At 42.2% G+C, this 15450-nt stretch overlaps 1 protein-coding gene and 1 long non-coding RNA gene across 4 annotated transcripts in view; one reads left to right on the top strand and one right to left on the bottom strand.

Annotated features, from left to right (window-relative positions):
- The window catches only part of PLCE1 (phospholipase C epsilon 1), a 348163-nt gene extending 333422 nt beyond the window's left edge, over nucleotides 1-14741 (top strand). For all 3 annotated transcript variants that reach the window (XM_023226273.1, XM_031936174.1, XM_023226275.1), the window contains 6 exons: nucleotides 276-404; nucleotides 3539-3748; nucleotides 9098-9256; nucleotides 11810-12028; nucleotides 12351-12563; nucleotides 14305-14741. In XM_023226273.1, the coding sequence (XP_023082041.1) occupies nucleotides 276-404; nucleotides 3539-3748; nucleotides 9098-9256; nucleotides 11810-12028; nucleotides 12351-12539 (906 nt within the window). In that variant the 3' untranslated portion in view covers nucleotides 12540-12563; nucleotides 14305-14741. The remainder of the gene's footprint in view (nucleotides 1-275; nucleotides 405-3538; nucleotides 3749-9097; nucleotides 9257-11809; nucleotides 12029-12350; nucleotides 12564-14304) is intronic.
- Nucleotides 1918-4076, bottom strand: LOC111552188. Its single transcript, XR_002734575.1, has 2 exons — nucleotides 3814-4076; nucleotides 1918-2477 (listed from the first exon to the last, which is right to left on the bottom strand). It is a non-coding gene; the product is annotated as an uncharacterized LOC111552188 (long non-coding RNA).
- Nucleotides 14742-15450: the final 709 nt, after the last annotated feature.

The raw sequence follows: 15450 nt of genomic DNA, 5'->3' as shown, positions 1-15450 counted from the left end.
GATAATATCAGCCTCTAATTGTGATGGAGACACTGTAATTTAAAATAAATTAATATTTTGGTGATGTGCTTATGAAATATCCTCACTAAATGATTGAGGAAGAGGTAGCATTGCCCCTTCTACCACGTTAAAATGCACTGGGCTACAAATGGACTCTCATCTTTTGCATTTACATGTTCCTATCCATACTTCTAAGTACTAGCACTTCTGTATCAAATAGAGCTTAGAAATATGTGATTAAGGATGAATGATCAGCCATGTGATCTTCTTGACAGATGTTTAATACAGAAGAAAGAAAATGTTTGCAGACTCACAGAGTCACGGTGCATGGGGTCCCAGGGCCAGAGCCCTTTACTGTTTTCACTATTAATGGAGGCACCAAGGCAAAGCAGCTTCTGCAGCAAGTAAGTCCCCTGAGCCATGGTTGGAAGAATCTAAAATCTAAGATGTATGGATGTACGTGTGTGTATAAATGCCTGTGTGTGTAAACACATACAGATGCACATAAATGTGCAAAAGTCCATGTTGAAGATATGCCTTTTGATTGGAAATGTGTTATTCAACATTGAGATCCACTCCAAGTATCATCCAAGAATCATCTGACAAACTACCTTAACCTATAGAGAAGATTTTTTAATTATTCTTAAACTATATAAAATACTAGACTCTAGAATGATAAAGACCAGAATGAGTGGCCTTCCAGCCATATATACGCTTTCTCCCTAAGCCTGGACATGGCCTAATCTTCCTTCTTCACGCAGAGATTAGTAATCAGTGAGAATCTGCACATTAGGTGAATGGAATCTTCTTGCCATCCGAGGAGCTGAATCAAATTCTTAGAGCTTCAGGATGCGCCATATGGGCCAAGAAGGTATTTCCTGCCCCTCCAGCCTAAGGCCTTCCTTTGCATGTTGAGCAGCCCCCTTGCTCCCCTCCCCTGGCATCTGATCTTGGCATTTGAGGTCTTCTCCTTTTGGTGGTAGCAAGAGGCATGGAGACCCTGAAGCCTGTTACCCCAAGCCCTGTAACAGAATTGGCCTAAGCCTCCTTACGCTGTGCCACCTCTGCCCTAGATCCCCCTCCAAAGGATCTTTGGGGACTTCTGCAGACAGGTCCCCATCCATGGGGGGACTTCTAAGAGTGAGAGCCAGGGACAAGGAGCAGCATCTAAAGAGGGAGGGGCATGTCCTCCAAAGGGCGAGATAGGGCCCATGTGTAATTCCTTTTTTTTTCCACACTAGAAGCGCTACCCTTGCTTGGTACAGTGGCCTAAAACCCTTGCAGACGATTTTATCCTCAACCCATTTCAGAATTCCTTCTCGGTGCGGCCGGGCACAGTGGCTCACACCTATAATCCCAGCACTTTGGGAGGCTGAGGCAGGCGGATCACGAGGTCAAGAGATGGAGACCATCCTGGCCAACATGGTGTGAAACCCCATCTCTACTAAAAATACAAATACTAGGTGTGGCGGCGCACATCTGTCGTCCCAGCTACTTGGGAAGCTGAGGCAGGAGAATCATTTGAACCCGGGAGGCAGAGGTTGCAGTGAGCCAAGATCGTATCACGGCATTCCAGCCTGGGTGACAGAGAGAGACTCTGTCTCAAAAAAATAAAAAAGAATTCCTTCTCCTGAATAGGGGTAGACTAAAGGAAGCAATGACCAAGGGAATGGCCCTTGAGCTCCCTCTAAAGTTAGCGTGTATGATGAAACGTAGCTGAGATCATAACATTTGGAGGAATTAAAAACCAACTGAACAATTACAAATAATTAAGTATTAATAAATGGCTCTGTCCTTTAAGGGCACATCTCTATAGACAGGCTAACGTTCTGTCCAACATTTTATAACTGACTTAAATAGAGAAAACAGCTCAGGTGTCACATTTCATAGATTATCAAACAGAAGCTATTGCCAACGGTTTTGGTTTTGTTTTAATACATCAGTCCATGTACTTCAGTGTCCACTGTCACAAAGCACTGCTGAAGTTTTGTAAAGTGAAAGAAAACTTTCCAAGAGCCACCCATAGCAGTCCATTGCTTTATTGTCACCCATGCAAATCAGCACACAGATGTAAAGCAGGACTGAGCAGGGGGTGATGCTGGCCCTCTTGTGGAGGTGGTCCAGAAGCTTCACATCCCGAATTATCCCTGCGGTATTTGCCTTGGCCCCCTTTTGAGTCAACAGCATTGCATCGATTATAGACCAAGGGCTGGGGTGGAGAGATTTGAGTCTTCCTGAGAACCTTCACTTCCACCGCCCTCAGTCCATCACATTCTGCTTTTCCTCCTGGCGAGATGCGTTCACTCTGGGCTTTGCCTTATTGGCAGGCGCCTGAGGAGAAGGGTGTTTGCTGAATCCAGGCCAGATGGTGGCAGCTTTCTCTCATTACCAAGCTACTTCTCACAAGAAGGCAACAAAGGGAGTTTCTTCGCTGCGACTGACCTTTACTCCCTTCAAGTTCAGCCTTTTGTAGTAACCTGTACAATATGAGTGAGAAAGAATACATTGGTAAAACTATAATGCCTGTAATCCCAGCACTTTGGGAGACTGAGGCAGGCAGATCACTTGCGGTCAGGAATTTGAGACCAGCCTGGCCAACACGGTGAAACCCCGTCTCCACTAAAAATACAAAAATTAGCCAGGCATGATGGTGCACGCCTGTAATCCCAGCTACTCAGGAGGCTGAGGCACGAGAATCACTTGAGCCTGGAGGTGGAGGTTGCGCCACTACACTCCAGCCTGGGCGACAGAGGGAGACTCTGTCTCAAAAAAAAAAAGTAACTAAAATGATGGCTCATCTTTATTGAGTTCTCATAACATACCCATGTTATGATTTATGCTTCAACCATAAAACAAAATTAAGATTGCTACTACTACTATTTCCATTGTGTAGATCGGAAAACGGCCTCCACGGGATTAAGTATTTTACCCCATAATTCATAGCTAACAAGTATTAAAGGCCGACCTCAGACTCAGGTCTGTCTGGTCCCAGAGCTTTGTCTCAGCTGTCCTGTTTGACTGCACATAGCCGACAAAGAAAACAAGCGCTTTAAGCACACTGTCAGAAGTTTATTTAAAGAAGAATTCCCAGGAACTTAGACCACATGAGAACCTCGCCCTACAAACCTTCCATGAGAAGATGACGACCGAGTATTTCCAATGTGAGAAAAAGAGATTGTCTTAGTAAATACTAAACTAGGTTATTTGCCCTCGGTCCTGTGTTGCAAGATTACAAAGGGCTAAGTTCATGGAATGAGAAACCTAAAATTTTTAATTCACTAGGAGCTCTCATTCCAGCAGTGGGAAAAACAGTTATGCCGTCTGGGGAGTCTGAATAAGTTGTGCCGTTGCCCAGAGCGAACATAAACAATCCATTCTGAACATAAGCGAATTCTTAGATCTTCCAAAAAGAATGATGCAATACTCTAAATTTCACTTATAAATTGCATAGCAAACCTATCTGAACACCATGAAAGTCGATTTGTTTTGAATTTAAGTTTTTTCCTCACTCCTCAGTTTGCCTTCACTTTTTCTTTAGATTCTGACAACTGAACAAGACATCAAACCTGTTACCACAGATTTTTTTTTGATGGAAGAAAAATATTTTATATCTAAAGAAAAGAATGAATGTAGGAAACAACCATTCCAGAGAGCCATTGGTCCAGAAGAGGAGATCATGCAAATTTTAAGCAGCTGGTTTCCAGAAGAGGGATATGTGGGCAGGATTGTCTTAAAAACCCAGCAGGAAGTAAGTGTGTCTGGTGCAGCCTATGCAGTAACAACTCATTATGTGATTAGCCATTTACCACTCACCGCTTCCCTGAACTTCAGAATTTCTTGTAATTGCAACTTGGTTTATATTCTTAAGTAAATGTAGATGAACAGTTTTCTTCTTCTGCACATATTCAGAATATTATCTCTAAGGTACAGTAATTCAATCGAAGAAACATCCCTTAGGCCAGGCAGAGTGGCTCACGCCTGTAATCCCAGCACTCTGGGAGGCCGAGGTGGGCGGATCACTAGAGGTCAGGAGTTGGAGACCAGCCTGGCCAACATGGTGAAACCCCATCTCTACTAAAAATACAAAAATTAGCCAGGCGTGGTGGCAGGCTCCTGTAATCCCAGCTGCTCATGAGGGAGGCTGAGTCAGGAGAATTGCTTGAACCCGGGAGGCAGAGGTTGCAGAGAGCTGAGATCGTGCCATTGTGCTCCAGCCTGGGTGACAGAACAAGACTCCATCTAAAAAAAAAAAAAAAAAATGTATTCTCATGCAAAGCAACTATTCCATTTTGAAAATAAATAAAAACATCCCTTATAAGATAAAGGAAGCAAAGATTCCTTATGCATGTCATCAGCTATGGATCCAGTATTTTATTTATACATGTGGAAAGATATTGTTGTAAGGGTCACATTACTGTATAATGCAAAACCTGCAGGTATTTTCTATTTTGGGGTTGGTTGATTTCCAGTTGGTGCCTACTGAAGTTTTAGCTAATAGAAGCTTCCGTGCTTATAAGTAAAACAGTAATGTTTCTTTGAAAATATTCCAGAACTTCATACAAAGTAAGAAGAATCTCTTGGCCTGAGTCAGAATTAGTAACCATTTGTATTACATGTGCTAAGATCCCCATGATCATTCCCAGGAAGGAAAGGATGCACCGATGCCATGCTGACTCCAAACTGATTGGCTCCTATTTGACTTAATAGATGAAGCACTTTTTTTTTTTTTTCTGAATTAGCAGAGAAAACGCTACTAACTTAAAAATGACATATAAGGTCATTTCTCTAGCATAGACAATCATGCCTCGTGACGTGTTGAAAATCAAGCAGTTGGGTCTATTCAACAATGTGATTACATAAATATTTATTGAGCACCTAATATGTGCCAAGCCCTGTTCTGGGCACATGATCTGCTCCTTTGGGGCATGTGATAGTGCTTGCCTGATAGAAGGTCCCTCAGGCCCACGCTTGCTAGGGCACAGTGAAGATAATAGCCAATGTTCACCATTATGTGTTACTTTTCACTTTCTAGTCACAGTGAACGTGACCTGAAGCTCTACAGAGCTCTAGCATCACCTCAAGAGCCCAGAGCCACTGCCTTCTTTCCCTGACCTTGCCTAAGACGATGAAAGGACACTTCATTTAAGCAAAAAATGTAATTGTCTCCCCAGCGTTCTCTATTAAGACACACTAATTGCTAAGACAGAGACCAGGCAATCCTAATAATAATTGCTTTATGATAAAATATCAGAAGGCTTAGCTATACTTTTGAAGCCATCTTTAATGTCTAAATTTTTTTCCTGTTCTTAAATTGTCTTGCCTTATTAATTAGCTACATGTAAAAAGGATCCTCTAAGTGGTGTCAGTGAATCAGTAAATTTTTTTTTTTTTTTTTTTTTTTTTTTTTTTTTGAGGCGGAGTCTTGCTCTGTCGCCCGGACTGGAGTGCAGTGGCCTGATCTCAGCTCACTGCAAACTCCACCTCCTGGGTTTACGCCATTCTCCTGCCTCAGCCTCCCGACTAGCTGGGACTACAGGCGCCCGCCACCTCGCCCGGCTAGTTTTTTTGTATTTTTTAGTAGAGACGGGGTTTCACCGTGTTAGCCAGGATGGTCTCGATCTCCTGACCTCGTGATCCACCCGTCTCGGCCTCCCAAAGTGCTGGGATTACAGGCTTGAGCCCCACCGCGCATGGCCGAATCAGTAAATTTTTAAACCTCATATTTGCATATGATTTAGTGTTGAAAGCCCTCAAACAGTATGTTGAATGATATAACAGAAACCATTTTACACTTAAAGAAATAGATTCAGAGAGGTGAAATCATGGCAGGGTTAGAAGTAGAAAGAATTCAAGTCTATGGCTTCCAGGTCAGTGTTCTTTCCGCCATTCTGTGCTACCCAGGCTGAAATTGTGTCCATCCTTGTGGATCACCCCCACTCAGCACCTTGGGAGGAGCAGGAGGCAGTGGGCGGGCCAGAGAGAAGATGGGCTGGCTGCTGAGTGTCACAGGAAGCTTCATTATATGCTCAGAGGAACTGGGGAGGGGAGGGACACCCAAATGTAATTTAAATGTGTATGACAACAAGCTGGGCGTGGTAGCTCACGCCTGTAATCCCAGCACTTTGGGAAGCCGAGGCGGGTGGATCACCTGAGGTCAGGAGTTTGAGACCAGCCTGGCCAACGTGGTGAAACCCCGTCACTACTAAAAGTACAAAAATTAGCATAGGCGTGGTGGCAGGCACCTGTAGTCCCAGCTAGTCAGGAGGCTGAGGCAGGAGAATCACTTGAACCCAGGAGGCAGAGGTTGCAGTGAGCCAAGATCACACCACTGCACTCCAGCCTGGGTGACAGAGCGAGACTTCATCTTTAAAAAAAAAAAAAAAAAAAAGTGTATGACAACAGGCAGTAGAGACCTCAGGAATATGCTTCCAAAAAGCTGGTAAAAGAAAGCATTTTAAAGAAAAAGGGGCTAAGGGAAAGCTAAGAAGGGAAGTCAGAAGGGAAAGCTAAGAAGCTTTTTCTGATGAGCAAAATATGGCAAGTTCTCCTTTATATGCCTTTGTTAGGAAATTTTTGAAATGACTGAAATATTGTATCTCAAAAGATAATAAATTTAGTGTATCTAGGTTTACCTGGTGCATAGTGATACCCAAATAATACCTGCCAATTGAATAAATGAATTCAGTACTTACTGAATGCAAGAGGGTACTACTAGAGATAGATAGATTTGGGCTATAAGTATTTCCATTTATTTTATCCCATGGAACTAACAAGACATATAAGCAGTTGGCCCATATATGAAAATTCTTCATTTGCTATCTGTGACTTCTGATCTCTCCTGCCTGCTTTTTATAATTTTTTTGTCTCCCGGGCTTTCAGGCTGTCAGGTACCAAATCTTCCTGTGGTCAATGTGTCTTCTTCTGTTACTGGGTTTGAAATTGGGTAAACCAGGACTCTGTCACAATGAACAGGCCACCTAACTTCTGTAAAGCACACTGCCCTAATTTGTACAATCTATATAGAAACACTACTTGACTCAAAGAAATTATGAGACTCATGTCAAACATGTAGACAGACAATGTGTACAACAATGCTTAGTAAAAAAGGATATAAGCGAGGGCTATTGTTATTTCGTTCATAACCTGTGGCTTCCAACTAATGTGGCTAGAAACACCTTAAAATAAGCTCTGAGGGAGGCTCAAAGGTGCTCTCTTAAAAGTAAAGCTTAACGCATCATTGTTGGGACATTTTATGTGGCAACTTTTTGGTTTTCTCTGATTTCTTGCCTCCCGGTTTGGGGGACACAGATTATAAATTATGTCATGTGAATTACCTCTAAATCTTGCCCTCTGGCTGGTTAAATATATTATGATCAATGCAATGACATATTATTAAGCAAGTTGTAACACAGTATACATAGGATACAATCTCATTTTATGCAAAAAGAGCCAATAGCTCGTCTCTTCCCTCTCTTCCATTATATAATGGAGTATTCATTCATTGGAAAAAATTCAAATGGATTTTTTCACTCATTGAAAAAAGTTAAAATAGATTATATATCTTTATTTAACAAAAAATCATGTAATTAAAGCGTCATGATTGCAAAGTTAATTAAATGATTGGGGCAAGCTTCAAGAGCCAGTCCCTTCTGGCCTTGGTTACAGTTTTGGCGCCACCTGGTGGCAGTTATCTATTCCGACTTTAATTTAATCAATGGGTACAATTCTAGTTGAAACTTCCAGGATAGTGACAGCAACTCATGGATTCTTCTGGTTAGTTAGCACCATTGCAGTAGCCCAGTCTGGAAGGATGAGGCTACAATTCTGGGGATAAGGAGGTTTTCCTGCCAAGTCCTCACTTGCTGAGATGAGGTTGACTACTGTTTACTTACTTTGCCTCTCCTTCCCCTTTATTAAGTCTCCCTCTTGCGAAAGTTCACTAAGCTATCCTCATTTGAAAATGGGGCAGACAAAGAACAGCAGCTGCTTGACAATCACATTGTATCTAAATTCACATAATTCAAGGGTGTTGCTTTACACAGTCACATACACAAAAAATACATTTGAACATCCACAGCAAATGTTTAAAAGGATGTATTACCTAATGACAGTGGGGTATTTTGTGGAGATTAAGGTGGGAGGAGAAAAGATGAGAATGGGAAAAGTTTGGTTTTTCTTGATATATTTCCATATTGTTTGAAAATTTTTAATAAGATACATCTATCTGTAGATACATAATTCACCAAAAGCCAATTAATCTAATTCTCATAATTACTGTGAATTTTGTCAAAATTTGTTTCAATGTGGCTTACCTCCAGCCATTCATTCAGCCTTGTCACTGCGGTTTTCTTCAACCAGCCTGTCAATTTCATGGTTTACATTTCAGATGTCTAGCATTTCTTAAGTGTTCAACATCTGTGGAAATGGGTGGGCTTTCTTTTAAATGCAATTTACTGTGTTACTTGGCTTTTGCTACTTGGAAAAATGGTATATTGCCTTTCTACAAATTTATCTACAGTCAACTTGGACTCTCAAAATCCACAGATAGGCTGGGCACAGTGGCTCATACCTGTAATCCCAGCACTTTGGGAGGCCGAGGTGGGCAGATCAGAAGGTCAGGAGTTCAAGACCAGCCTGGCCAGCATGGTGAAACCCTGTCTCTATTAAAAACACAAAACTTAGTCAGGCATGGTGGCGCACGCCTGTAATCCCAGTTACTCAGGAGGCTGAGGCAGGAGAACTGCTTGAACCCAGGAGGCGGAGGCTGCAGTGAGCCAAGATCGTGCCACTGTACTCCAGCCAGGGCGACAGAGCAAGACTCCATCTCAAAAAAATAAAAAATAAAAATCCACAGCTAATAGGAGCAGATAAATTGGCTTGTTATGGATCTGTCCACATCATCAGAAGCACAGTAGTTTCTTCCTCTCAGAAGACACCTATATCCTTTTAGAACAGTTTATGAAATAATAACATAGTATATGAGATACTAAGCTAAGAAGTTTCTACATCACCAAGATACAAGCTCAGATTTTTGCTAGATTTTTCTTTATTCTGCATAAACCTATTATTTACTCATATTTTGTCTTTTTAAACATAGAACCTAGAAGAGAAAAACATTGTTCAAGATGACAAAGAAGTGATCTTGAGCTCTGAGGAGGAGAGTTTCTTTGTCCAGGTGCATGATGTTTCTCCAGAGCAACCTCGAACAGTCATCAAAGCACCCCGCGTCAGCACCGCACAGGATGTCATTCAGCAGGTAAAAGCCTCTCCCTTCCTCAACTCAGTCCTTTCCTCAGCATAAATTACTGGAACAAATGTCTGTGTACTGACGGCTCATTTTATGAGTGAAGTTCCTGAACAACAGGGACCTCAAAGGGGAGTGTGTGCCTCTTAAGGCTGGGAAATTGCCTCATGTGGTGGCTCATGCCTGTAATCCCGGTTTTAGGAGGCTGAGGCAGGAGGATCACTTGGGCACAGGAGTTGGAGGCTGCAGTGAGCTATGCAGCCTGGATGACAGAGTCAGGCCCTGTCTCTAATTTAAAAAAATGACCCACCCAGTGGCTCACAACTGTAATCCCAGCAGTTTGGGAGGCTGAGGTGAGCAGATCACTTGAGCTCATGAATTTGACACCAGCATGGCCAACATGGCAAAACCCTGTCTTTACAAAAAGTACAAAAATCACTGGGCACGGTGGCTCACGCCTATAATCCCAACACTTTGGGAGGCTGAGGCGAGTGGACTGCCTGAGGTCAGGAGTTCCGAGACCAGCCTGGCCAACACGGTGAAACCCCATCTCTACTAAAAATACAAAAATTGCCGGGCGCGGTGGCTCAAGCCTGTAATCCCAGCACTTTGGGAGGCCGAGACGGGCGGATCACGAGGTCAGGAGATGGAGACCATCCTGGCTAACACAGTGAAACCCCGTCTCTACTAAAAATACAAAAACTAGCCGGGTGAGGTGGCGGGCGCCTGTAGTCCCAGCTACTCTGGAGGCTGAGGCAGGAGAATGGCGTAAACCCGGGAGGCAGAGCTTGCAGTGAGCTGAGATCAGGCCACTGCACTCCAGTCCGGGCGACAGAGCGAGACTCCGCCTCAAAAAAAAAAAAAAAAAAAAAAATACAAAAATTAGCTGGGCCTGGTGGCAGGTGCCTGTAATCCCAGCTACTTGGAAGGCGGAGGTAGGAGAATCGCTTGAACCCGGGAGGGAGAGGTTACAGTGAGCCGAGATCACGCCACTGTACTTCAGCCTGGGCAACAAGAGCTAGACTTTGTCTAAAAAAAAAAAAAAAAAAAAAAAAAAAAAAGGTACAGAAATTAGCCAGGCATGGTAGTGTGTACCTGTAGTCCCTGCTACTCAGGAGGCTGAGATAGGAGGATCGCTTCAGCCCAGGAGGCAGAGGTTGCAATGAGCCGAAATCGTGCCACTTTACTCCAGCCTGGTCTTAAAATAAAAACAAATTTAAAAATGTTTAAAGCTTGGAAATATTAATTCAGTCCTTCAGCAGACATTTAGTGTCTACAGTGAGTCCGGATCTCTATAGAGCATTGATAATAATGGATTTAGGAAGTGGCTCTGCAGTGACAATGTCATGGTCCCAGAAATACCTGAGCCAGTACCTGCTGACCATCTCTCAAGGATCCTACAGAGGACAAGTGGGAGGCCTACTCTGATCCTCTCCCCTCCTGTAAAGCATGCTTCTCTGAGAGTTTACATGGTTTCAGAGAAGTTTGCTTCCTTCATAGCCTTGTTAGGGTAGGCATTCATCAAACACCTATTTGAAGGTGTACAACACGATTAAGAGCACAGACCCTAGATCAAGCTGTGTTAGGTTCAAATCCCAGCTCTACTTCTTACTGAGACTTGGAGTAAGAGCTCAGATCTGTGCCTTCATTAGTGTGCTGGTAAACTAGCTCTTTGTAATGTAAAAGTAAAAGAAAAGCCCTTATTTCTTTTGTGTAAATGCCCCTACCATATCTGATTTGATCAGCCTATTCTCGTTGGCTCCATCGAAACACTACATGGTTAAGTCACCACATAGACAATATGGAGACAATAGTACTTTCCTTGAAGATTAAGTATATGTAAGATGTTTAATACAATGCCTAGCAAATGGTAAACATTACTTAAGGGTTACTTGCTGTTCTTATTGTATGATAACTCGGTTAATATTAGCCTTCTTATTCAGTTGACTCTGAATTCCAAAGGGCCCAGACTTACGTTTCTTTATCTTTGTCTCCCCTAAAAGGACTGCACAGTATCCGGGGCATAGTTGGCCCTCACTAAACATTTAATGAATTAATAAATGCATCAATGAAAGACATTCTTATATTAAATGAAAAGAAGAGACCAGTTGACTTCTAAAATTCTTTCAACATCCAAGACTCTGTGATAGAGATAGCCCAGCAGGACAGAGAGGCTCCTGAAGAGCAAGATTCTATTCCTCACAGGCTGACTTTCATGTCTATGAGCTTTGGTACATGCAGAAAATCTGATTCAGACCTTTATTGTTACTATTATAGCTGTGTATGTCCTGGAATCTGCTTAACCTGTGTTAAGTGTAAGCTTCCTCGTCTGAAATTCGGGATAACACCTAAATCATACACTGTTGGGAAGCTAAATGAAGTGATGTGGGAAACTACATTATAAGCTACAAGTATACAACTGCAAAATGAGCTGGATGAGATGATCTGGAAGATTCCCTTCATCTCTAGTCTGGGCCATTTTTCCACCTTAAAGTTTCAGATAGAATGAATGCCAATGTTGGAGATTCTGTGTCTTTATTCAGTTGATCATAACTTACCTTTCAGACCTTATGCAAAGCCAAATATTCCTACAGCATCCTGAGCAACCCCAATCCGAGTGACTATGTGCTTCTGGAAGAGGTGGTGAAAGACACTACCAACAAGAAGTCTACCACACCCAAGTCCTCTCAGCGGGTCCTTCTGGATCAGGAGTGTGTGTTTCAAGCCCAAAGCAAGTGGAAAGGTGCAGGAAAATTCATCCTTAAGCTAAAGGAGCAGGTGCAGGTAAAGTTTAAAGTTATTTGTCTATGTTCATAAGTTATCTGATACTCATCATCACACTGTAGCCAGATCTGGAAGCTGGTGAAATTTAAGAGAAAGTTCCTGAGTCAAGGAATGGAGTTAGGAGAAAATTGTTTGGCTTTGTTTTCACTGTATGGAAAAACATGTGGCCGAACTTGGGGTTAAGCAGTCCTAGAAGGGAGCTCCTCAGCCCTACTCTCCAAAGCTCTAGAGAGAAGAGGAAGGCGCTCTTCTGAAATAGGGTCATGTGACTGAGGAACCTGAGTTTAACCTAATACCAATGGAAAGTTCTTTGTTCCCACAGGCATCTCGAGAAGATAAAAAGAAAGGCATCTCTTTTGCAAGTGAACTCAAGAAGCTCACCAAGTCAACTAAACAGCCCCGAGGACTTACATCACCTTCTCAGCTCTTGACCTCAGAAAGTATCCAAACCAAGGAGGAGAAACCTGTCGGTGGCCTGTCCTCCAGTGACACAATGGATTACCGACAGTGACTAAGGGCAGCATGTTTAACCCAGGTATAGTAAGTCATTGCACCATCCTGGAACAGGGCTTAACTTAAACTACTTTGTAAGGCATAATTAGTACGATGTCATTTATCTTTTCCAACAGGAGGATGCCCCTCGAAGGCAGGTAGGCATGGGACCTTAAAACAGGAAAAGGGCTCTGAAGATATGTGTAACGTGATGTTCTACTGAGCACTGCCTATAAAGAAAACAGGAAAGAGGCCGGGCGCGGTGGCTCACGCCTGTAATCCCAGCACTTTGGGAGGCCGAGGCAGGTGGATCACCTGAGATCAGTTCAAGACCAGCCTGACCAACATGGCAAAACCCCGTCTCTATTAAAAATACAAAATTAGCTGGGCATGGTGGTGCATGCCTGTAATCCCAGTTATTCAGGAGGCTGAGGCAGGAGAATCACTTGAACTTGGAAGGTGGAGGTTGCGGTGAGCTGAAATCACATCATTGCACTCCAGCCTGGGCAACAGGAGCGAAACTACGTCTCAAAAAAATAAAAAAATATATATATATATGTATGTATGTATGTAACTTGAGCTTTTGTAATTTTAGACCTTCTTACTTTGTAGATAAGCAAAGGTCCCAAGAAGTCAACTTGCTCAAAGTACTGTGACAGCCTTATTTCATCAGACAACTGTCTTCATTATTAATAACTGACAGGGGCCGGGTGCGGTGGCTCACACCTGTAATCCCAGCACTTTGGGAGGCCGAGGCAGGCGAATCACGAGGTCAAGAGATTGAGACCATCCTGGCCAACATGGTGAAACCCCGTCTCTACTAAAAACACAATAATTAGCTGGGCGTGGTAGTGCGTGCTGGTAGTCCCAACTACTTGGGAAGCTGAGGCAGGAGAACCGCTTGAACCTGAGAGGCAGAGGTTACAGTGAGCTGAGATTGCGCCACTGCACTCCAGCCTAGCGACAGAACGAGACTTCGTCTCAAGACAAAACAAAAGCTAGGGAGGCTTCTCTTATAAGTCACTGGTGCATCTATGTGAATTGACATCCCACGTTATGACCTCCTTTACAATGGTCTTTTCAAGAAAGAGCACTTGTAAAAGAAAAGAAGGGCTCATAAGAAAACAAGTTTAGGGTTTAGGGCCAGGCGCAGTGGCTCATGTCTGTAATCCCAGCACTGTGGGAGGCTGAGGTATGTGGATCACTTGAGGTCAGGAGTTTGAGACCAGCCTGGCCAACATGGTGAAGCCCCGTCTCTGCCAAAAAATATAAAATTCCTGTAGTCCCAGCTATGCAGGAGGCTGAGGCAGAAGAATCACTTGAACTTTGGACCTAGACCAGAGGCAGAGAGCGAGCGAAAATAAAAGTTTAGTATTTTTGCCACTTTCTAGGAACATAGTATTTCATATTTGTTCTAAAATGATCCCTTTTAAAGTTTCAATAATCGACCAATTTTTAAATAAGAATGTATTCATCTTATTATCTGAAGTAGTAGTTAGTTGAAGGAATTCCACCTTAAAGTTGAACAGTTTATTTGAGTGTGATTTTTTTAAAAAAAGAAAACTTTCTAAAGAATGTGAAATATGTCTAAGGCAGAAATAACCTAATGTTCTACTTCCTAGAAACATCATGTTCTAACATTGTGAGTACAGAGAAAAACGGTCTCTTCCCCAAACCTAGCCACTAGAGCTGTGGCTGGAAAACTCTGAACCCTTGCTATACCGTAAGTGTTTCTGTTTCTTCATTTTCAATATTCTAATAAGCCTCTGTATACAACATTACAGGTGAAGATCTTTCAGCAAGAAGTTAGAGTGAACATGGTGGAAAAAAATATAATTTACTTATTTTCATCAGACTTAAACTGGAAATTGATGATTTCTGAACTGAAGTCTTCACACATGTGAGATCCATGCTGAGGAGAAGCAAAATGGCACAGGGCTAGTTGCCACCAACCAATTTACGGATGAATGAAGCAATGAAGCCCAGGGGACTGCCATTTTATAAATGTCAGCAGTTGGAAAAATCATCACGAATTGACTTAGAGCAAGGGTCAGCAAGCTTGTCTGTAAAGGGCCAAATAGTAAATATTTTAGGGCTGGGGGCCATAAAATATGTTGCAACCACCCAATTCTGCCGTTGTAGTGCAAAAGCAGCCACAGACAACACATACATGAAGGAACGTGGCTGTATTCCAATAAAACTTTATTTATGGACACTGAAATTGGAATTTCATATATTTTTCACATGTCACAAATATTCTTGTTTTGACTTTTTTTCAACCATTTAAAAACGTCAAAACTATTAGTTCAGGGGCCATACAAAAACAGGTGGCAGGCTAGATTTGGCCTAAGGACCTTAATTTGCCAACACAACTAGGAGAACTGGGAACAAGGGGCACAAAGATCTGAAAACAAGAAAGGAAGTTTAGCCATACATTTTATGGCTGAGAATTAGAAGCTTTGGAGCATTTCAAGTGTAAATATGTCCTATAACGTAAGAGTCATTAAAATTCAATTTAGTTCCCGTATTGTATACCACAGTGCACTCTTCTTTAGGATTTTTTACATATAGAAATAATATTGGGTTTTTTTTTTTTTTAAGGTTATTGCTTATTCAGTTAATAGGGTTGCTTTAAAAAAGGTTATTGCTTAATCACAGATTACTCATTTTTGGTTTTCAAAATTAGAATGATGTATAATTTAGTATCTGCTGAATTGCAATGTCTTAACAAGAAACCTAACAATTTTTTAAAGCAAAAGTAGATTGAGTTGGTGTTTAAGGTAAATTTATTTATTTTACAAGGGTTGTACTGACACTGTACTTATATATTTATTATACATCGCTCTTGATATTGCTATGGATTAGAAGCATTAGTAGTTCTCAGTACTTGAAGACAAACTTCTAAAAAGAAAATATATGCTCTGAACATC

This window comes from Piliocolobus tephrosceles, chromosome 9 (assembly GCF_002776525.5).
Source record: "Piliocolobus tephrosceles isolate RC106 chromosome 9, ASM277652v3, whole genome shotgun sequence".
Classification (NCBI taxonomy): domain Eukaryota; kingdom Metazoa; phylum Chordata; class Mammalia; order Primates; family Cercopithecidae; genus Piliocolobus; species Piliocolobus tephrosceles.
This window is presented reverse-complemented; position numbering and strand designations above follow the sequence as displayed.